Source organism: Typopeltis vanoorti, chromosome 15, assembly GCF_054136105.1.
Source record: "Typopeltis vanoorti isolate ZY-2024b chromosome 15, IOZ_Tvanoo_1.0, whole genome shotgun sequence".
Classification (NCBI taxonomy): Eukaryota; Metazoa; Arthropoda; class Arachnida; order Uropygi; family Thelyphonidae; genus Typopeltis; species Typopeltis vanoorti.
Genome location: NC_143563.1, coordinates 48,546,597 through 48,570,510, shown reverse-complemented (window position 1 = coordinate 48,570,510; position 23,914 = coordinate 48,546,597). Strand labels below are relative to the sequence as shown.

General features: G+C 33.9%; 1 protein-coding gene across 2 annotated transcripts in view; it reads left to right on the top strand.

The window, feature by feature from the left end:
* LOC150098746 (structural maintenance of chromosomes flexible hinge domain-containing protein 1-like) overlaps positions 1-23,914 on the top strand; it is a 733,568-nt gene that overhangs the window by 397,705 nt on the left and 311,949 nt on the right. For both annotated transcript variants that reach the window (XM_090405871.1, XM_090405872.1), the window contains exon 25: positions 19,100-19,247. In XM_090405871.1, coding sequence (XP_090261997.1) covers positions 19,100-19,247 — 148 coding nt within the window. The remainder of the gene's footprint in view (positions 1-19,099; positions 19,248-23,914) is intronic.

Below are 23,914 nucleotides of genomic sequence, written 5' to 3'. Positions count from 1 at the left end.
TAGTTCTTGTTTGGGGAAAAAGAGACTACACATTGATGTACCCTCGATTTGTCGGTAAAGATTATTTTGACATGTGAAGTAGCCAGAGTGAATGATAAGGTCAAAAAAGGTGGTCACTTCCTCAGAAAAGTCTTTTCTGAGGAAGTTAAGTGCTTCATCTAAAGCAGGGATTGGCCAACTTTTTAGACCATTGACTGCTTCATGGAATCCTTGATCCCTCATCGACCCCATCATGTTAAACGAATAAATGTTATCAATAATATTGGTGTTTATTGATCCCCTTTTGATCCCTAGCCACATTGACCCCAGGGGTCAATATCGACCACTTTGCCCACCCCTGATCTAAAGGAACATTTTTGAATAAAGGCACATTATCAGCTGAAACAGAGATCTTGAATTTCTTCTGCGAGCCTTTAATTGAAACAATACAAGATCTCCTTTTTAGCTTAGATATTAAATGAAATAACTGGAAATAAAATGGAATAAAAATTAAAATAAGAAAATCTAAATTTGGTTGGATATGCAGATGATGTAGCATTACTTGAAGAAAATGAAGATAATCTCCAAAAGCAATTATTCAAACTCTTGCAGCAGTTTTAACATGGAAATATCAACAGCAAAGAAATCAAAAACAATGGCAGTCACAAAAGAATAAATGAAATGTAAATTAGAACTAAATGGAAAAATACTGGAACAAGCAATGAAATTTAAATACCTAAAAATAATTAAACAGTGTAAATGCAACTCAGAATGAAGTAAAAGAGCAATCCTTGAAGATTGATAAAATATCAGGATGTCTTAATTCAACTATGTGGAAAAATAAAGATCTAACAAAAGAAACAAAAGGAAGAATATGTATATAGAAATTGGAAAATTTGAAACAAAAATAAAAACATCAAAAATACAACATGTGAAATGAAAACATTAAGAAAAATAGTTAACAAAATTTGATAGAGTGAAAAAAAAACTGAAAGGTTTTTGAAGATTGTCAATTACAAACCCATAAGCGCATGGATAAAAAAGAAAATATTGGAATGGAATCAACATGTTAATCATATGGACCACAAAAAGAATACTTGAACTAGCCAGAGACTGGAAACCAAATATGAAAAATATGAAAAGTCCCGTAGATGGACAAGGGAAAAAAAAAAAAAAACACAATTGATAGATTGTCTTGAAAACTAAAGATGCAACAAGCTGCAGCTTAGCAAGAAGAAGAAAGAGAGAGATCACCTGGGCAAAGACAAAGCTCACACATGTTTGCTTTGAGAACTATTCTTGATAAATTAAGAGGCCTTTCCTGTGAATGACCAAAGCAATTTAGAAAGGTGTTTAGCAATTTTGTAGCAAAGAGAGCCAATACAGTTCACCACAAGACATAATGGAATGTTTACTTTGTGGACTTTTGGAATACCATACAAATGAGAAGGATGCTGATGGAAGAACTTAAGTTTTATGCTTCATTTCCTCATCTCAGCTAGAGACATTATCGGTAAGACTGTTTAAATTCCTAATCTGGGTTGTCATAGGATCATCAGCAAGAGAACAATATATAGAATAGTCATGTAGCATTAATTTTCTATAGTATTCATTTCGATCTTGGATTACTAATGCTTTCCCCTCAATTTGCCTTAACACTAAGCTGCAATTCTGACTTTTTTTGATGAGTATTTCAACCATATTTTGTACCTCTTTTTTTAATTTTGCCGTGAACACCAAATCATCAGCAAATCTAATATTGTTAATTGTAATCCCCTTTGAATTTCTTGATATTTTTTCATTATCATTTCACCATGTGTGTGTGTATATATATATATTGAAAAGTATAACTATACATAAAAATATAACGGAAAAACTCACGTAGAAAAATTATTTAATGGTATAATTTTCGCCCGTGTGTCACAGGCATCTTCAGTACAATTAGGCACAAAAATTAAACATTAACTGACAATTCCAAAAAGCGCCACCTAAGTAGCTGGTGTAAGATAACTAAAAAGGTCAATAACTTTCCTAAAAAAAAAAAAAAAAAAAAAAAAAAAAAAAAAAAAAAAAAAAAAAATTAATACAATAAAAAGTTAGGAAAGATTAGCTGATTTGTAAAGTACTATCTCCCATAAAGGGGACAGACGTAAGCCGTCGGATCTGTTTAAGTTAGGAGAATGAAGTAGAGTTTCACATGCTTCTTTATAAAGGCGTTCCATGAGAAACTGACTTTTGTGAAGAACTCTTGTCTTTTTCCAATGAACTCTGTGTCTAGTGAAGATGGCATGTTCTGCAAGTCCAGACTTTTCCGGTTTAAAGTATTCAATATAAGATTGGTGTTCTTCTAGCCGAATGGAGGCAGATCTTCCCGTTTGTCCGAAATAACATAATCCACAAGAGCACGGAATCTGGTAGACACCTGGATGATTGAGATGTGGAAGCTTGTCCTTTGGAGAAGCGAGAAAGGTGGAGATTTTTCTAAAAGGTCGAAAGGCAACAAAAATATTCAGTGGTTTTAAAATTTTTGCTATACGTTCACTGATGCCTTGTATATAAGGGATGGTAATGCGCGTTATTTCCTCTGTGTTTGAAGAGGGAGACATATTAAATCTACTCAAAGTTCTTTTAATGAAGCAATTCTTATAGCCATTAGATAGAAAGGAAGAAGTTATATATCGTATTTCTTTCTGTAAAAGATCGTCTGTAGAACAAAAGGAGTGGGCCCGATGAACCAGTGTTTTAATAGTTCCTGCCTTTTGACTGGGATGGTGATGAGATTCCGCATGGATATAATGGCCTGTATGAGTCTTCTTTCTATAAACTGAGAAATGTAGGTTACCATCTGGTAACTATTAAAACACTGGTTCATCGGGCCCACTCCTTTTGTTCTACAGACGATCTTTTACAGAAAGAAATACGATATATAACTTCTTCCTTTCTATCTAATGGCTATAAGAATTGCTTCATTAAAAGAACTTTGAGTAGATTTAATATGTCTCCCTCTTCAAACACAGAGGAAATAACGCGCATTACCATCCCTTATATACAAGGCATCAGTGAACGTATAGCAAAAATTTTAAAACCACTGAATATTTTTGTTGCCTTTCGACCTTTTAGAAAAATCTCCACCTTTCTCGCTTCTCCAAAGGACAAGCTTCCACATCTCAATCATCCAGGTGTCTACCAGATTCCGTGCTCTTGTGGATTATGTTATTTCGGACAAACGGGAAGATCTGCCTCCATTCGGCTAGAAGAACACCAATCTTATATTGAATACTTTAAACCGGAAAAGTCTGGACTTGCAGAACATGCCATCTTCACTAGACACAGAGTTCATTGGAAAAAGACAAGAGTTCTTCACAAAAGTCAGTTTCTCATGGAACGCCTTTATAAAGAAGCATGTGAAACTCTACTTCATTCTCCTAACTTAAACAGATCCGACGGCTTACGTCTGTCCCCTTTATGGGAGATAGTACTTTACAAATCAGCTAATCTTTCCTAACTTTTTATTGTATTAATTTTTTTTTTTTTTTTTTTTTTTTTTTTTTTTAGGAAAGTTATTGACCTTTTTAGTTATCTTACACCAGCTACTTAGGTGGCGCTTTTTGGAATTGTCAGTTAATGTTTAATTTTTGTGCCTAATTGTACTGAAGATGCCTGTGACACACGGGCGAAAATTATACCATTAAATAATTTTTCTACGTGAGTTTTTCCGTTATATTTTTATGTATAGTTATGTCTACTCACGGTTTACCTCTTTTAAAACTTATTGAAAAGTATAGGGGGATATTATACCCTTGTCTCACTCCTCTTTTGATATCTATTGTTTCATTATTAATGTCATTTATAATTTAAAAGACACATGTCATTTATGTCCTCTGATTCCAGTATCATTTTCTTAGTATTCTGAGGTCTTTTGTATCAATTTGAATGGTTTTAATATTTCTATGAATTTTTCTTGGCTTACTGTGTCAAATTAGTATAAAAAAAATTTAAATAAATAAATAAATGTGACAAATGATAACTAATACTGGATTTTATTGGTTGCGATAATGTAGATAGTTAGAATAACTAGTTTCTCTATATATGCTAGTGGCTTCTTCTGGGTTAGAAAGAACAAAAAAAATACAATAAGCAGTAAACATGAACCATTACATAACTAAACTGAACATTATGAACCATTGCACAAAAGTAAAAAAAAAAAAAAAAAACAGAAACATGTGAAGCATGGAAGCTGGCACAGGTCAGTCATTGTTCAGTAGCTTTGCATGATAGTTGACTGCAAAATTAGTCTGCCATGTGGAAAGATCTAATAAGCGAATTCCAAATATCACATAAAATCATTCCTTGATTTCTGTTGAATGGATAACCATCGTAGCCTCTTTGATGTTGCGTACACTGAAGTTGTCTTCTACATAAGACATGGAACTCTTGTCCCATTCAGTATTGTCACAGGTGTGGGAGAAATGGAAAGCTAGGGTTGAGCTGTCTTCTCTGTTGTTTCTAATGCCTCTGACATGCTCTTTTTGTCTAATTTTCAAACTTCTAGATGTATGCCCTATGTAAGCAAGGCCACAAGAATACGAAATATTATAACCTCCATGATGGTTGGTGAAAGGCTTGTGGTTCTAGATGAATGTAATAGAGCTTTTATATTGAAAACCACTCTTATGTCATGAGATTTCAGGTGATTGACGATTTTGGGAGAAAGTTTGCCAGTATAAGGCTCTCTAGCGAATGTCAGGATCTATTGTAAAGCAGGAGTAGAGAATAGTATTCTTTGTACCAGCATTTCTCAAGCTTTCTAAGTCCAAGGACCAGTAAAATGCCTAAAACAATTCTACGGACCACTAAGTTATGTAATTTTTTTTAAAAACCTATGTTGGGATTACCAACATTTGGAAAACACTGTGCTATTTATAACATAATTCTAAAAGCCTGTTTTAAATACTTATGGAAACATAATTAATTAAATTGGAAGTAAATGATTAAAAGTGTATCATCTTTGAACAAAGTTTTAATTTTTATTAAACAAATAAATAATATGATATAATTATATTACTACTTACTTTTAATGAGATGATTGAGCTTCTCAGCCCTTGCAGAGTTGCTGCATATATCTGATTCAATATTGATCAACTTTAGCAGTCTAAGATCAGTGCGCGCACACACACACACTAAGACGATTTCTGTATTTGTTTTTATTTGAAGGACCGATGAAAAATTTTTCTCAGAAAGATAGGTTGTAGAAAACTGCATGACGGTTTTCAATGCTTCTTCAGGTAATTCGGGAAATTCACTTCTCCCTGAAGGCAAGATCCAGAATCAAGACAAAACAAGATCATGGAATTGCATTTTAATCCCACTGTCACTTTAAAGCTCATTTAACTGTTCTTTTTTCAATAATGAAAGATCGTTCTCATGATGTAAGTAAGCCGATCACAAGCCCACAGAAATTTCTTATAAAAGTTATTCGGAAAATATGTTTCAAAATTCTTTTTCAGAGTTTTGAGGTGCTCACAAACCCTTTCCAGAAACTCAGAGTCAACAAAAATATCGATTTTTTAACGATACTTGTGACATAATGATTAGAAATATATACACGTTAACACAAGAATAATGCTTAATTTGCAAAATATTTCGGTCTGAATATTACAGACCATCTTCAGTGGTTACATAGGAATAGTTTTAAAAAACAAAGTGGAATACGAACAATTGATCATTCACACATACAACGAGCCGTGTGGTGTCATATCGCTAAGTATTAGAAGAGTAAACATTTTTAAAGTCATAATTAAAGATATTAACTCAGAAATTCATATAATAATCTTAAATAACAGATTAATATAGGAAATTTACAAAAAAAAAAAAAAAAAAAAAAAAAAAATGTAAAATGTGTTATCCTGATTAAACTTTCCCAAATTTTTGATATAGATATACAGTCATTACAATTTAAGTCAGTACGTTAAAGTAAGGCCTCCACACTTTCTTTAAATAAACGTTTAAACCAGATTTCTCAGGTTTGTTGTGTTGAATTGATGACTGATGCTCTTGAATTTTTTTTTCTATAGAATGTCCAGTTTGTCCAAAGTAGGAAAGATTACAATTACAAGGAACTTGATACACACCAGGTAGAGACAAGGTTGAGCGTTTATCTTTAGATGAAGGAAAATAGGTGGATAATTTGTTAATAGGAGTATAAGTGGCTGTTAAATCATATTTCTTCAGAATTCTTGAAATTGGTTCTGAAATCCCGGAAATGAAAGGAATTGGAATTCGCCGTATAGACTCTTTGCTGTTCTGTGTTGGATTGTAAGAATCGAAAAGATGTTGTGTGCTCTTTTCAGAGAAGCCATTTAGTTTCATGTGACGTTTGATAGTCGAGAGTTCTTCCTGTAATAAATGAGAAGTTGAACAGTTAGTTTTGGCTCGTCGGATTAAACATTTTATGATTCCTGTTTTTTGACAAGGGTGATGAGCAGATTCTTTGAGAATATAACAACCTGTGAAAGTTGGTTTTCTGTAAACTGTTGTTGTAAGAATACCAGATGGTGAACGGATAAGAAGGACATTCTCATCTGTTCACCTATATCCATTCACCTACATAACAGTTAGTTATGTAAAAGATACTTTGCACCTTTTGGAATCCTTTTTAGTGGAAAATGATATTTTTGTTGATTAGAAATATATGCACATTAACACAAGAATAATGTTTAATTTGCCAAATATTTTGGTCTGAATATTACAGACCATCTATAAGATATAAGAATACCAGAAGGTGAACAGAGGAGAAGGTCCTTCTCATCTGTTCACCTTCTGGTATTCTTACAACAACAGTTTACAGAAAACCAACTTTCACAGGTCGTTATATTCTCATAGGATCTGCTCATCATCTTTGTCAAAAAACAGGAGTCACAAAATGTTTAATCCGACGAGCCAAAACTAACTGTTCAACTTCTCATTTATTATAGGAAGAACTCTCGACTATCAAATGTCACATGAAACTAAATGGCTTCTCCAAAAAGAGTACACAACATCTTTTCGATTCTTACAATCCAATACAGAACAGCAAAGATTCAATACGCCGAATTCCAATTCCTTTCATTTCCGGGATTTCAGAACCAATTTCAAGAATTCTGAAGAATATGATTTAACAGCCACTTATACTCCTATTAACAAATTATCCACCTATTTTCCTTCATCTAAAGATAAACGCTCAACCTTGTCTCTACCTGGTGTGTATCAAGTTCCTTGTAATTGTAATCTTTCTTACTTTGGACAAACTGGACATTCTATAGAAAAAAGAATTCAAGAGCATCAGTCATCAATTCAACACAACAAACCTGAGAAATCTGGATTAGCTCAGCATGGATTAGAAACAAGCCACAACATCCTTTGGTCCAAGACTTTCCTCATACACAGATGTCGCTACAAATTTGAACGTTTATTTAAAGAAAGTGTGGAGGCCTTACTTCAACGTCCTAACTTGAATCGTAATGACTATATATCTATATCAAAAATTTGGGAAGGTTTAATCAGGATAACACATTAATTTTTTTTTTTTTTTTTTGTAAATTTCCTATATTAGTCTGCTCTGAGTTAATATCTTTAATTATGACTTTAAAAATGTTTACTCTTCTATTACTTAGCGATATGACATCGCACAGCTCGTTCTATGTGTGAATGATCAGTTGTTCGTATTCCACTTTGTTTTTTAAAACTATTCCTGTGTAGCCACTGAAGATGGTCTGCCTTCAGTAATTTGACAAATATTCAGACCGGAATATTTGGCAAATTAAACATTATTCTTGTGTTAACATGTATATATTTCTAATCAACAAAAATATCATTTTCCTCTAAAAAGGATTCCAAAAGATGCAAATTGTCTGTCTTTTACAGAATAATCCATAACACCAGTTATGGATTAGTGATGCAAAATCAGAACTACGTTCATTTACAAACAATAAAACTTCATGCCTTAATTGAAATAACCTTTTGTTGAAAGTTTATATTTCACTTGGTTAGAGTATAATAAATTTAGTTTAATCATTTATCCAAGTGTGAGCAAACAAAGTTTGCGCCTGAAAGTATCTTCAGGACTGGGGTAAGGTGGTACAACACCAAGGCTCTCCTTGCAAAGGTGGAGCAAGCTACCAACACTCCTATCTCAGTGCATAATACTGAGATAGGAGTGTTGCATAACTATATCTTAATGCATAACATTAAACATATCCGCAAGGAGGTGGGTTTTGCATTATGGGAGATACTGAGATAGGAGTGTTGGTAGCTTGCTCCACCTTTGCAAGGAGTGCCTTGGTGTTGTACCACCTTGCCCCAGTCCTGAAGATACTTTCAGGTGCAAACTTTGTTTGCTCACACTTGGATAAAGGATTAAACTAAATTTATTATGAAATAACCTTGTTAGTACTTTGCCCTGAAAAGCCAGCGAATTTCAGAGGGAAGCAAAAGTCGTATATATTCACTGCCCATTTAATCACAGAGTACGGAAAATAAGCTGTTATTTAATGGTCAAGCCTTAATAAAATTAATTAGCTTTACAGCATAGCACAGTTTTAAATTCTGGTGACATTCCTTTGGAGTGCCACCAGAAATTGGGTGCATTGTTTCATACAGAGGGAAGCTAATACTTTCTTCTTTATGAGACAATCTACCTTCATATCTGGAGCTACTTCCTTGACGTTAGAAACAACCCCACTATACCTGCCTGTAAGAATGTGAACTCCATCTGAACAGAAGCCCTTGTATTTTTCCCACTGGATCCCTTTGTGTATTATGTAATTATTGAGAGTGTGAAATATTTCTTCTCCAGTTGTTCAGGATGACAAAGTTCTACAAAACAGAATATCGTCATGAATGTTGTTATCATGCACATTTCTTACTTAGCATATTAACTGCGCATCATTTGTGACATCAGTAGTCTTGTCTATTTGTAACGATAAGGGCCCTTCTTAACTCTTTCGATTAGCTGAGATTCTACGTCACCTGCGATATCATTAATTCTGCGACTGACAGTGTCATTTGAAAGAGGAATCAAATCAACATATTTTAGTAACTTATTGCCAAACATTTTTTTTTTTTTAATAACGAAGCCTGTGGTGCGATCATAATTAAAAGAAACAGACGTATTAACCACAGTGAAAATTATGTAATTGTAAATATTTCATCTTAAGTATCTTAGGACATCATCAGTACAGTAGTTTTAAACAATAATAGGAATAACATACAGTTAGGGCGCATGATTACAATAGAATCTCATTAAATGTGCATAACGTGCTACAGTAGTACAAAAAAAAAAAATAATAATAATTATTATTATTTAACATAATTTTGTATGACAATTTCCCATACTTTAGGAATAGTAAGAACGTCATTGCGGTTTAAGTTTGGTATGTGTAGTAGGGCTTCAGAACTTTCTTTGTATAAACGTCCATAGGATCCATTGGGAAAAGTCTAAACTTTTACATAGATCTTTATATAAACATGAACGTTTATACAAAGAAAGTTCTGAAGGGATACTACACAGACCAAACTTAAACCTCAACGACGTTCTTACTATTCCTAAAGTATGGGAAATTGTCATACAAAATTGTGTTAAATAATTAATTAATTTTTTTTTGTACTACTGTAGCACGTTATGCACGTTTAATGAGATTCTATTTTAATCATGCGCCCTAACTGCATGTTATTCCTATTATTGTTTAAAACTACTGTACTGATGATGTCCTAAGATACTTAGGATGAAATATTTACAATTAAATAATTTTCACTGTGGTTAATACATGTGTTTCTTTTAATTATTGCCAAACATAGTTTTTACCACATCTTTTATAGCTGGAATTAGTATTATAAATTTTCCCCGATAGAATGAGGTTTCCCTGTTTTTACCATGCTTATGAGATAGGATGCTTCCAGTGCCTTGCTTTTAATCGAACCCATTGCCAAAACTATAACTTTCCCCATGATTTAATGTCCCTAAATCACTGAAAAAATTAAATTGGCTTATTTTTCACATCACAATGTTTGGTTTCTAAATATTGTCAGAGTTTCACAGGTTTCATGCACTCGTTCGACAACACTTCATAACACAAACCACATTGAGATTTCTGTTCACTTTCATCTCCACACCAAGTAAATTCTGAATTCCAAATATGAGCTGTTATATTTTGTACTGTATTTTTTCTTTGAACTGATTGTTTCCTTCTACTTTAATAGCATCAGATTTACTTGCCATTACAAAACGTGTATCACAATTAGGGTTAACATCACCTTTCATTTGCTTTGCTTTTCAAAGTCCTAGTTCTAAGAGACTTTTCCCATTATCAAAAAATGTTTCTGAAAAATATATAAATACTAAGTTTAATTTTCGCAACACACTTTGTCCAAGTATCACTTAGCACTTCTGAAGATATACTGAGTCTTGGTTGAAGGAGGAAAACCTTCAATAATGAAAATCAATAAACAACAAGCAATTGGTTGAAATGTGGATAACACATGTTTGCTTCAAATCTGACAAAACAGTAAGGGAAGGCGGAAGCAATAATATCATATTGTTGTTCACTTCAACCCTCTTTTATTACTTGTCATTCTGCTGCTATTTGTTTTTTTTTTTTTTTTTAAGTATCCATTTTATTTCAATAATTTTTACTTCTTCTTCAACCTTCTGGTTCTGTCCACTGCTGGACAAAGGTCTCCCCCCATGATTTTCCAGATTACTCTGTTTTCTGCAACTCCCATCCATCTCACTCCTGCAATTTGTTCCAGTTCATCTCTCTCCACCTTCTTTTGGGTCTTCTTTCATCCATTGGTCTCCACTCTGTTGTTTTTCTAGTCCATCTCCCATCACTGCATCTGGCAACATGGCCAACCCATCTCCACTTAGCCTGTTTAATGTATTTTACAATATCCATGACACCTGTTTGAGATCTTATCCAGATATTTGTCTTCCTTTCTCTTAATATTATTTTTAGCATACTTCTTTCCATGCGATGTTGTGTTGTTCTCAGCTTTTTGTTTAGGGCTTCTGTTAAAGTCCATGTTTCTCCTCCATATGTTAGGACAGGAAGTATGCACTGGTCGAAAGCTTTCCTTTTTAGACTCATAGGGATGTCACTTCTGAATATGTCTCTCATTTTCTCATAAGCCATCCATCCAAGGTGAATTCTTCATTCAATCTCTTTTCTTTGGCACTCCTCAAAAGATAACAATTGGCCCAAATATACATATGAAGTAACTTGTTCTATTTCATGGTTTTCAACTTTGATAGTTCTATGGTTTATGTATTTATTTATCATTATTTTTGTTTTTTCTCTATTTATTTTTAATCCAATTTCTCTGGAGGCTTCATTTAGCTGATTTAGCCTTTCTTCCAGATCTTCAAGATTATCTGCTATTAGGACAATATCATCTGCAAATTTCAGATGATGCAGCCTCTCTCCATTTATGTTTATTCCTTTTGTTTCCCAATCAAGGCTTCTAAAGACTTCCTCTAGTGCAGCTGTAAATAATTTGGGAGATATGGTGTCGCCTTGCCGGATGCCTTTTTGTATTGGGAACTTTTCAATGTTTTTATATAATTTAATTACAGAAGTTGCATTATTGTAAATATGTTTTAGTGCTTCAATATATGGTTTCTCAGTTCCCTGGGTTTCAAGTGCTTTTAGTGTTGCAGATGTTTTAACTGAATTAAATGCTTTTTCATAGTCTATATAGGCCAGATAAGGGTTTATTGTATTCAATTGATTTTTCAATGAGCTGTCTTAATGTGTGAATATGGTCCAAAGTATTGTAATTCTTCCTAAATCCAGCTTGCTCACAGGATTGCATTCCCTCTAGTTTAGATTTTATTCTATTATTTATAATTTTTGTGAAAACTTTATATGTGATGGGGAGTAGGCTTATAGGTCTGTAGTTTTTAATTTTTTCCTTATTGCCCTTTTTAAAAATTAATATTAGAAGTGAATTGTTCCAATTTTTTGAAATTTTTCCCTGTTTTAGGCATTTATTGAAGAGTTTACTCAACTGTTTGATAACAGGGCTTCCTCCCAGTTTTAAGAAGTCTACCATAATTCCATCTTCTCCTGGGGCCTTTCCATTCTTCATTTCCACTTCACCTTGTAAGATCTCAGGGGCATCATGTTCTTCCTCACTCGAGTTATCCATAGAGGATTCTTGGATGTCCCGGTCTTTGTCTTCATAGAGTTCAGTATAAAATTCCTGAATTCATTTGATTATTGCATATCTATTTTTTTATCAGTTCACCATTTTTTCCTCTTACAGCAGCTATTTCCTTTGTTCCAACTGATAATGTTCGTCTTAGGATCTTCATATTACTATTGTTTTCTATTGTTTCTTTAATTTTCCTAGTATTATACAATCTAATTTCATGTTTCATCCTTTTACGTATAGTTTTACAAATTTCCATATATTCTATTTTATGGATGTCATTCAAATCTCTTTTCATATCTCTTCTTTTCTTCATTAGATCTAAGGTTTCCTGTCTTAGTTTTTCCTCTTCTTGGTTCCTTTTTACACCTCCTATTTCTGGTGCACAATTCAAGATAGATTTTGTTAATATTTCATTAGCATCATCGATAGTGGTAGCTGTGTTTAACTTTTTTAGTTCATTTTTGAGTGATTCTCTATAACAGCTTTTATTTTGGTAGAGATTTTGTAGATTCACTAAATCGGACTTTTTTCTTATGAGCTTATTCCGTTCCCATTTTTTGTTGATCCATACTTTTGCCCTTAGTAGTCTGTGGTCACTTCCTGTGTTAAATCTATTAAGCACTTCGGTATTATTTATTATATATCTTCTGTTGGAGAGGATGAAGTCTATTTCATTGTAAGTTTATCCATTTTCGGTTGATTTTCTTCTTGAAAAAGCTGTTCATAATAAAGAGGTTATTTTCTTCTGCAAATTCAATCAGCCTTTCTCCTCTTTCATTCCTCTGTCCAAATCCAAATTTACCGACGGAGTTCAGATGGTCATCTCTGCTTCCAATTTTGGCATTTAAAATCACCCATTATAATTATGTAGAATTCTTTAGAATTATTGAATGTGGATTCTAATGTTTCATAGAAATCTTCTATCTCTTCATCTGGATGGTCCATAGTTGGGGCATATACTTGTATAATTTTCAGTTGGTATCTTTTATTTATGAAGAGACTTAGTTCAGCTATTCTTGATGCTATTTTATTTACAAACAGGACATTATCCTTGATTGTTTTATTTATTAGGAATCCTACACCACCAGTTGAGTTTCTGTCACATTCACAGTGGTAGAGTAGATGTCCATCGTTTAATTGCATGAGAGTTTCTTCTTTCCTTCTTATCTCTGAAAGGCCCACAATGTCCCATTTTATATGGTCCAATTCCTTCATCAGTTCTTCCAAATCTATCATCATCCTGTAGAGATCTGCAGTTATATGTTTCTACTAATATCCTTCTATCATTGTGCACTGTAGGTGGACTCATTGTAGCTAGTGGAGACTGTAGCACATTTTTCGACCTAGACCCTCTGCCTAAGTCCAGGATGCGTCCCTTTTTCCGCTGGGCGATGGACCTAGTATGTAATTTTCCTATTTTATTCATTCATTCATAGGGAGATATTTGGCCTTATAGCACCACACTGGCCGGACGGGTTAGTGCCTCACAATACTGCATAAGATGAAACGACACAGCAAAATAGGAAAGATTCCCCCCCCCCCCCCGTCATCGAATACTCTAATAACATTGGGAGCAAGAAGAGAAGAAAGAAGCAAGGAAGGAAGAGGAGGGCCCAGTCTACAGTTAATATAACAGATGTATATTACATGAAGTAAGGGATGGTCCAGCATCAGGTACCTCGAGTTTGCCATGCCTACACTCACTAAAGTGAGCCCTTGAGGTTTTGTCCAATTTTTACTCACTCAGTTTTAATTTGTTTTGTTTGGATAATTAAAAAATATATATATTTCTTTATTTCATTTAAGTCTGCCTGCAGACCACTTGTCCCATCGGCATGGACCACAGGTTGAGAAACACTGCTTTGTACCATTTTCTTAGAATACGCATTGCTCAGCAATAGTTGGAGAAGGAAATATAATTCTTCTTTTAGTTTTCTTCATCTCCTGCAATAGATAATGACCTGTATGATTTTATGCGATATTTGGAAGTCATTTATTAGATCTTTCCACCCATATAACTTTTCTGCCAACTATCATGCATGCATGCTTACTGAACAATGACTGATCCCGTGCTAGCTTCCATTCTCCACGTGGTTTTTTTTTTTTTTTTTTTTTTTTTTTTTTTTTTTTTTTTTTGTGGTGGCAGTGGTAGTGGCGGCAGGAGGTATAATATGTTTTCCCATGGTGTAATTATGAACTTATTTCTTTCACTTTGAATTGATGTTTTTAATTGATATGAATTAAGATTCCAGTTTGTTTTTTGTTTTTTGTTTTTTAATTCTAGCCCAAATTTTGATTTCAATCTTTTCAAAAGTTGAAGTTTTTTGAAGTGTAAGAAAAACATTTGTTTTTATCAGTTTGGTTTTCTATCTGTGGTTTGAATGCAGTTTTGCCACAAACTTGGTCTTCATCCTGATCCAGTGTTATGACTAGGAAAAAGAAAAATATTCCATTTGCAAGAGAAGCAAGGTTCTTGGTCAACAAAGAACTGACATTTCTACCCCCCTCTCTCTCTCTCTCTCTCTCTCTCACACACACACACACACACACAATATTAGTTGCAAAGTGAAGATGAACATTCTTTGTACCTTAGCTTCCTCCTCTCAGGATGTTGGGGTATTCATTGCCCCTCTTATATTGGGTACTTATCAGATCAAGATTCACTTATGGTTCTTAATGTCTTCTCATTCTGTGCTCTTCACAAGTGTTTATTAATCATATTTATTTAGCCAAATACAGGAAAAACCTTGCTTAATGCTAATTCGATATGCACAATAATCAGCGCGATTGAGTGAAATGATACTATTTTGCTCAATCATGAGTGATTAATCAGTTAATGCAATTTTTTTTATGTTATGTGAAATTTTTTGTCACCAGCGACAAAAAATTTCCAAGTCTGCAATAAGTGGTGGCACTTGTCAATGTAGTGAGCATTGGCAGTGCTGCAAGCGATGGCTGGCGACACTCGGCAGTTGACTCAAAACTATCATCACAAGCGCACATGCAGACTCTGTTCTCTTGCTCAATCACTTTTCCTTCATTTCACTTTAATTTAGATACCTATAAGGCTTTATTATATTCACCCCCTGATATGGAAAAGAAAAAGACTGATAAGGAAAGTGGCAGTCATAAAAAGAGAAGAAAAGTAATTACGTTAAAGGAAAAGCTGAAAGTCATTGAGACATGAAAGTGCGCTAGTAATACAATGATTGTTCTAGACCTGGGATACAGTTAACCTACAGTTTGGACTATATTAAATAAGAGCAAAGAATACAAAGAACAAGGAAAAGTTGATACTGCTTCTTTAAGCATGCAGATCACCTGAAATAGAAGTTATTTATGATTAAGCTCTGGATTGATAATTGTAACCAAAAAATAATACCTCTTAGTACAAGGAATACTCAGGCTCTCAATCTTTTTACCTCATTGAAAGACCAAATTTCAAGAGGACCATGAAAGCTTTACTGCGAGTTTAGGATGATTTGACCGTTTTAATATTGAGCTGGATAATGTAAGAATAACTGGGCAATCTGATAGTGCTGATAAATATTCTGCAGCCAAGTTTCCTGAAGAATTGCAAAAAATAATTCGGGAAGGTGATTATGACGATCATCAAATATTCAACGTCGACAAAACTGGTCTCTTTAGGAAGCGTATGCAAAATTAAAGTGTAAAACTGAAGCATCTCAACTAGGATACAAAGTATCTAAAGATTGTTTTACACTTTAATTAGGAGGCAGTGCAGAAGGCGACTTTATACTCAACCCTATGTTAGTTTATTGTGCGTAAAATTGAAGATCTGAACATTATTGAAGAAATCAGCACAATTGGAAAAGAACTTGTATTTAATGAACTGGATAATGAAGATGTGAGAAACTTGCTTGATTCCCATTCAGAAAGCAAGAATGATCTCCTTCAACTGGAAGAATAGCGTGCATAAGAAGAAGAAGAAGATAAGGAGTGTAAACAAGAAGAGAATGTTACAACTAAGAAGCTAACTGCAATAGAACTTGAGCTAGTTTTCAATCACATCGAGCATGCTAACGAAATTTTGTTTGATGCTGATCATGAAACTAAGCTTCGAAGTCTGCTGAAATCTTGATAAAGTGTAGTCGCCAGCTATCACAAATTGTTTTTGCAAGGATAGAAAAATCAGAACTCCATAGTGACTCAGGAAGTTAAAGAGGCAGTCAAAGAAAAGAAGAAGAAAGTGTATTGAAAGTTCCTGAAAATTACCTAAACTGTTCAAAATTACCTAAACAAAAATCATGAAAAGACTTTGGCATGAACATGGAAATAAATATCAGGAAGATGGCAAAATATTCTGGAGGCTACTGAAAAAGCTTAAAAATGGAGGAAAGAGTACTGTAAAAGGAATAAGAGATGAACAAGGTGACATGAAAACTAAAGATAAGGATATTTTAGATGGCTGGAGTAATTACGTTGAAAGATTGCTAAATCAAACAAACAGTGACAGCATGGTGCTAGAAAACACTCAACAGGAATGTAGTCAGTAAAGTAATATATATCAGTACTTGGAGTAGAAAAAGACATCAAACACCTGAAATGTGGAGAGGCAGCTGGAGTATATGATATTCAACCAGAAATGCTCAAATATAGAGTTAGAAGTGTTATGGTGGCTAAATGAAAATTCCCGAGTCCTTGTTAGAGGGTTAAATTCCAGATGATTGTAGTAGATCTCTCACATTACCAACCTACAAAAAAAAAAAAAAAAAAGGAAGTGGGGAATAAAGGAAATGTTTCTGATAAGATTTTGCAAGAAGCCTAAGAAAAATTGTGGAAGGGAAGCTTGGAGAAAAGTTGTTCAAAACACTATAGTTATATGGTATAAATGGGACATTATATCAAGCAATACCTAGTCTGTATATGAATGGTAAGTCAGCAATTAGAATTGAAGGAGGTACAGGAAGTTGGTTTATTGTGAAATATGGTGTGGAATGAGTCTAAATTATCTCCACTGTTCAGCATCTATATGGATCATGTTATACAGGAAAATGGTATTTGCTCAGATGTGGAGGTATAAAAATTTTACATTGGCTATAGTGTATTATTCAGCATATTATTCGGTGGGCTTAGTAGATTCACTGACTGAAGCAGAGCTCTTAGTATCTGACAATTAAAAAAAAAAAAGGAAAATAAAACTAAATGCAAGAATTCTAGAGAAATTTCCTTGAGTCTTTCAGGTAAGACTTGTGCAGTCAGCTTCAAGAAGTGGCTGAGAACAATTGTTAAAGAGAAACTTTAAGAACAACATAATTTATTATTATTATTGCTATTATTTGCTTGAAGGTAAACAGTTGAGAAATCGGGAGAATATAGTAAATATATGTATTTCAGTCTTGTAGATCTGAGCAATGCATAATGATGAGGTGTCAAGTGAAAAGTTTTTCAGAATGCTACAATTATGGTCAATTCTCACTATAGCAAACTTGTTGAGATCATGCAGTGTAAATGGGATGTTATTCAAAGCAATAGCCTGTACTTAATTTCTCAGTTTATAGTTAGACTCCAAAGTTGAAGGATGTACGGAAAGACTGCTTTGTATAAAATCACGTGGATGGCAAAGACACATGCTATGTAAACTATTATTCATCATCTGGCGCTTTTTTGACCACCTAAACGGTCACACAGATAAATAGGGTAAACTGTATTAGCATTTAGGAATGCATGAGCAGAGCCATTCGGATGGTATGGTCACATAAGCAGAATGGAAAAGAAAAGTTAGTGCAACAGTTTGATATGAGGATTGCATAAAGAAGAATCAGTGGAAAACTAAGATCTATGTGTCTTAGTATAGTTAATAGTGCCATAGAAGATGATCAGAATGCAAGATTTGACACTATTGGAGATGTGATTTTTAAAAGATGAATATGGAAGACATTGTTAATAAGAAGGTAATAATGCAAACTTAATTATCTGTTATTATCGTGGAATCCTGCACACCCTATAATAGTTTTTTGTAAGTTTCTGTTGTTGTCCATGGTAAAAAAAAAAAGTGTTTGTCTGGTATTATTCCACATACACAGTTATTTGTGTTAGATATACCGAATTTTTGCTGTTTCTATAACTAGCTTCCCGATAATTAGGATCTGTAAGATCAAATTGTCTCTGCAGAAATTTAGTATAATTTGTGCATGATTATTAGATTATGCATTTAAATCCCTCTATGGTAAATATATTTATGAAAGTCTTTTTAGTAATATGTGATTTTCATGTCCTAGTGTGAAGCTACCAACTTGCTTATTAGAGACCTTATGTAGCTTGGGAAAAAAAAAACATTTATTCTTTTGATCAAATTTTCAGGTTATTCCTTTTCCCATTCCCACTACTAACATAATAGGAATGGACTAAGAAGTAATCTGATTAGATGTTCAGATGTCATGAATTAGGTGCTCATAAAAAATAAAATAAATAAAATTGTAGTGCCTCCATAACGCAATTGGAAGAACGACGGTGCGTTGCGCTGTTTGATTCTCGTCATGACGGGAGGAATCTTTATATGGACTTTTTCAATCGAAGGTGAGTTAGCTGATCTCACGTGGAGGTAGCAGGGTTTTTTCTCCTGGAAACTCGGGTTTTTCATCCCGCATATACAGACAAAAAAGTACTAACTGTGGTGGTGATGGGCAGTAGATGGCACTGATGTTGTTGATTGGTGGAGATGGAGAGTTGTATAATAGGTGTCCTCCCGCGATAAGTCTTCAAACTCCTTGGAGGTGTCACGAATAATAATAATGAATGAGTAGCAGCATGGCTGATAAGGACTGTTTGAGAAAGTAGGTTTATAAAGGCTTTATATGTTTCTACTTTAAATTACTCATTATTCATCAAAGGAATATGATATATGGGTTTAATGCTTGATTGCATTTTCTTAAAAATGTTTAGATGTTTTCTTTCTGTTCTGTTGTAGAATCGGGACAATATCACACCAGTTCAGAAGGATGTTATTGTAAGACCAAGTCAGAGAGCTGCTTCTTTGCAGGTATCATATGGTGGTGTAAATATAGAACGTGAAAAGGAACTAGTTTGGGTAGCTGGCGAAATCATAACTGGACTTAGTAGGTATTTTTTTTTCTCCCTTCCTTTCTTTTCTTTTTTATGGACTGATGGTGGAGTTAAGGAAGAGAGAGAATGAATGAATACAAGACTTAAAATCAATAGATCTTTGACATCAACATTAAAAGTCACATGAATATATGAATATTTTTCATTGATTGACTTTTTTCCCACCTCCCTCCCTGTGAATAGTGACACTATATTTTACTGTCAATGTTTGGGACCTTAAATTTTTTTCACTGCATTGAATTTCACTAATTTAGTCTTTCTCTCTCTCTCTCTCTCTCTCTCTCTCTCTCTCTCTCTCTCTCTCTCTCTCTCTCTCTGGTAAACCACTGAACAGGTTTTATTTTGTGATAGATTGCTTTATTTTAATCAAGTTTTATATGTTTATAATCATAATTTTATGAGGAATCCACTTTTGATTTTTTTTATTTATTTATTACCACATACTATTAAGAATCAGATATTCCAAAACTCCTTGGCTATTAAATATAATTTATCTGTCATTTTGAAAACTTCTTTAGTGATTCTTTCTATTATGATCTTCTCTAAGTTTCTTTGGAACTTTGAAATACAAGTATCAGTTGATTTATATCATCTTAAGTTATGTAGAATTTTTTTTTTTTTTTTTTTTTTCCCTCCCACTGAGTAAGTCTGGTTCCCACTGATGAGACCTCAATAAAGGTTAAAACTGATCTAGGTAGTTAAGTAGTCCACTAATGCATAGCATTATACAGTTCTGAAAGAGAACTATTGGATACTAAGGCATTTGATATGAAGTGATCATCCTCTATATTCAAGTAACCTTGTCATGAAGATACACTTGCAAACTTTGTTTGCTTACACTTGGATAAGGAATTAAACAAGAATATAATCTTTTTTGGGAAGTATAATTTACTTTGAACTATTCAATGTTAATGAAAATGGAGGAGGACAGTTATCTCAGTTTTAAACCATTTTCTGTCTTCTATAACAATTTAATTTATTAAACATATCACAAATTACTATTACGATTCATTTAGCTGATAAAAATCTAATGATTGAATGTGTCAGTGTCATAACATCAGTTTTTTTTTTTTCCCCACACCACAGTTTCGTATCTTGTAGTGTCACTTAGATGGATTGAACATTCTAAACAATCAATTTTTTTAGCTGAAAAATGTTTAGCTAAAAAATTTGGAAACAGCAAGAATGCAAAATCATTTTGGTTCATGCTCGCACCTACCATTTTCCCATCCTAATATCACATACATGGGGGCTGAAAAAAAAAATCTATCCATATATCTATGTCATCTTTCATCAAGCAGATCTCACTAATGCTGCTGAAATTTTTGGTGAGATTGAACTGACCATTGCCAGAAACTTCTCATCCTTATTCCTAATGCTTCTGGTATTCATATACATAAACTGTAATGTCTCTTTGGTCCTAGCTAATTTTGTGTCTTGTAATGACAGTCCCTTTCTAATTTGAGGCTCAAGAAACTGCATTTGGCATTGCTTGATCATTCCCATTCTCTCTCTCTCTCTCTCTCATACATTCAGCTCAAGGTTGCATAATCATAAACCATTCAAATGCAGTCAATCACTCATATATCTGCAAAGTAGCTACAAATTGCACCAATTTTCTTGAACAGTCTGTGCATTATCTCATTTGTGTTACCTTTCTACTCTACCTTGGTTCTTCTTCCAGTAATTCTTTCATATATTCTCTCATTCTCCATTTCTGCCTTTCAAATCATTCATATCTGCTAAAACTCTTTCCTTTTTCTATCTCTGTTCTATCAGTTTTATTAGCGATCTTTATGCCTGGGAAACCAATTTCATCATGTTCCCTTCAAGCACATATCATATCATAGAATCACCATATAATCGTGTCTCCTTATCCCCCCCCCCCTTTCTCACTCATTCCTTCTTTTGTTCTGCTCTTTTCTGTATTAGGTGTTTCTCTAATCTTTTGTCATGCATTTTTCCTCTGAAAGACTGAATAATTACTCTACCTTACTTGTCACTGCCATATTCTTAACATGACCTTTTCCCACCACTTCTTTCATATTTGATTTGTTATCACTTATCCTTGCAAGTACATTCCCTATGACATTCTCCCACCTTTTGTCACTCCAGTTTGTTTCTCACTTTTGACAAGACCTGTGCTTCTGGCATTCACTTAAAAAACACTTGCTCTCCCACCTCCTGGCTTTCAGACCACAAAGCATTCATCCTTGGTAATGAGCTCACGTGCACACACTCTCCACATTGTACAAAATTCTTCATGTAAAACTTAGACTTTTTGGCCCCTGTTGTTCTAGTTTATTTGTCTTTTCCCCCTTTTGTTTATTTATTTATTTTATTTTTATTTATTTATTTATTTTTATTTTTTAGTGTCTGGTGGGTGATATTCTGTTCATATTTAAACATTTATTGTCTACAATTATCTGTTTATACGATTGGTTCTTGTTATAGTTTTTGGAAAATGTTTGAATTTCTCTTCTTTTCTTGTGTACTTTAGTGTATCTTGCTGTGTCTCTCAAAAGTCTCATTTCTGCTATTGTTTTACTTTTCATTGCTTTTTTTTTACTTTCATGTAATACATGAATGTAAAAAAGTCTTCTCTAAATTTCTTTGGAACTTTGAAATACAAGTATTAATTGATTTATATCATCTTAAGTTATGGTGTAGAAAGTTGTTTTTTTTTCACTCAGTAAGTCTGGTTCCCACTGATGAGACACGAGTAAACACATGCCAGTAATTTTGTAAATTTATTCGTTTTAAGTTTTGGATCTACTTCTTCAATGTACATCATATTTCACCCAAGATAATTAAAATTATTAACTGGTTCTATTGGTTATTATTTAAAACTGTTTTATTCTTATTAGATCTCTTCTTTTAAATGCCATTTATCAGAAGATATTCTAGTATCATATTTAGAAATGACCTTGTCAAAGTAGGTGGTAATTGTAGTTCATTTTCTGTGTTAATAATTAATATTTGCATATGATGACATTTAGTTGTGATTTGATTCTAACTGTATCCTAGTGTACATGCTCTTTGCTATTTGTTTAATATTCCTCTGATATACCTCTGGACTGGAGAGTCCCTTTGTATAACATTTCTGTATTATACCTCTACTTATTTTTTATCCATTTTGTAATTTTGTAATTACTCTTCTAGTATTGTTTTCATGCATATCACCAATTGCTTTTATTAATATGTTGATTGCTTGTTATAACAAACTGATAGAGACCAGACCACAGGAATAGTTTACTTTTTTAGCATAGCATTGTGCCTATGGTGCTTTACTCAGAACTGTAGTGAATGAGCTTGCTGTTATGGTATTTGCTGTAGTGAGAATCTTTCTAAGGGCTTTTCATCCAAAAGTGAATTAACCAATCTCATATGCATTAGCAGGATTTTTCCTCTCACAGAATAGGTATATTAGCTGACCAAACTCATACAAAACAACTGATGTATAATATTCTAGTCTTATAACCTTGGTTGCTTTGAATGCAATTACAAAAGCAAGGCTTAGGTAAAACTGAGCAAGTACAAAAATCCAAGTACTTTTGGAGATCTTACAGTTAATTAGCAATCATCAATATGAATTCTGTCATTCTTATTCTACAGCTGATCTTCTAGCTAATCTCACCCACCTTTGGACACAGGGCATGGAAAGATTTGGAAAGAGGACACAGGGCATGGAAAGAGAAACCCATGTTATCGCTCACGATATTTCAAAGGCATTTGAATGTCTGGCACGAGGCCTCCTGAACAAGTTGCCATCTTATGCCCCACCCCCCCACCCACTGTGATTGGATTGTCATCTTTAAAACTAGCTGTTCATTGTGTGTTTTGGTGGATGACTTTCTCGCATCAGATTTCCCCATCAACGATGGAGTGCCCTGGGTACTTTGCTCTCACCTAGCCTCTTCCTCTGTTACGTCAATGACATTTCTCTGACTTGAAATCCTATTCACAGTTTCACCAATTACAGTACTCTTCATTTCTCTTCTTCATTCAATAAACCCTGCAGTATCCTAATGTTAGATGCCTCAAGATCTTCCATAATCAGTCACTTGAACACTGACCTCCTCAACATCCTCAAATGGGGTGAAGACAACTTAGTAAATTTCAGTGCCAAAATGCTCAAGCTTGCATTATTACTTACAAGAAAAATCCTACCTCATCCCCTTTTACTTCTATACTGTTCGAGTTTCCTTTCAAAATAAGCTTTCTCTTTTTGGATCGACACCGTCACATCCAGTTTTTCCTTACACAAACATATTACTTACATAACCTACTTAACCTCTAAAAAGCTTGGTGTTCTTTCCATTCTAAACATTGCTTCTCTTCCTCTCAACTCCTAACACTTCATAAGTCTCAGATCCGACCAACTTTGGAGTACTGGAGAACCTAAGACCTTCTTAAGAATTCTTGATGATATTCAGAATAGGGTAGTCTACTTAATAGATGACCCTTTCCTCACAGACTCCATTCAGTTACTTTGTCATAGGCACTCTGTTTCAGCACTATGCCTTTTTTATAGGTACTTTTATGGACATTTCTTCTCTGAATTGGCTGCAACCATTCCTCCACTTTCTTGTAACCATGTAAGAACTGGAGAAGCCACTGGCCAGCACCCATATGCTGCCCAGTTCCGAACACACTGAAC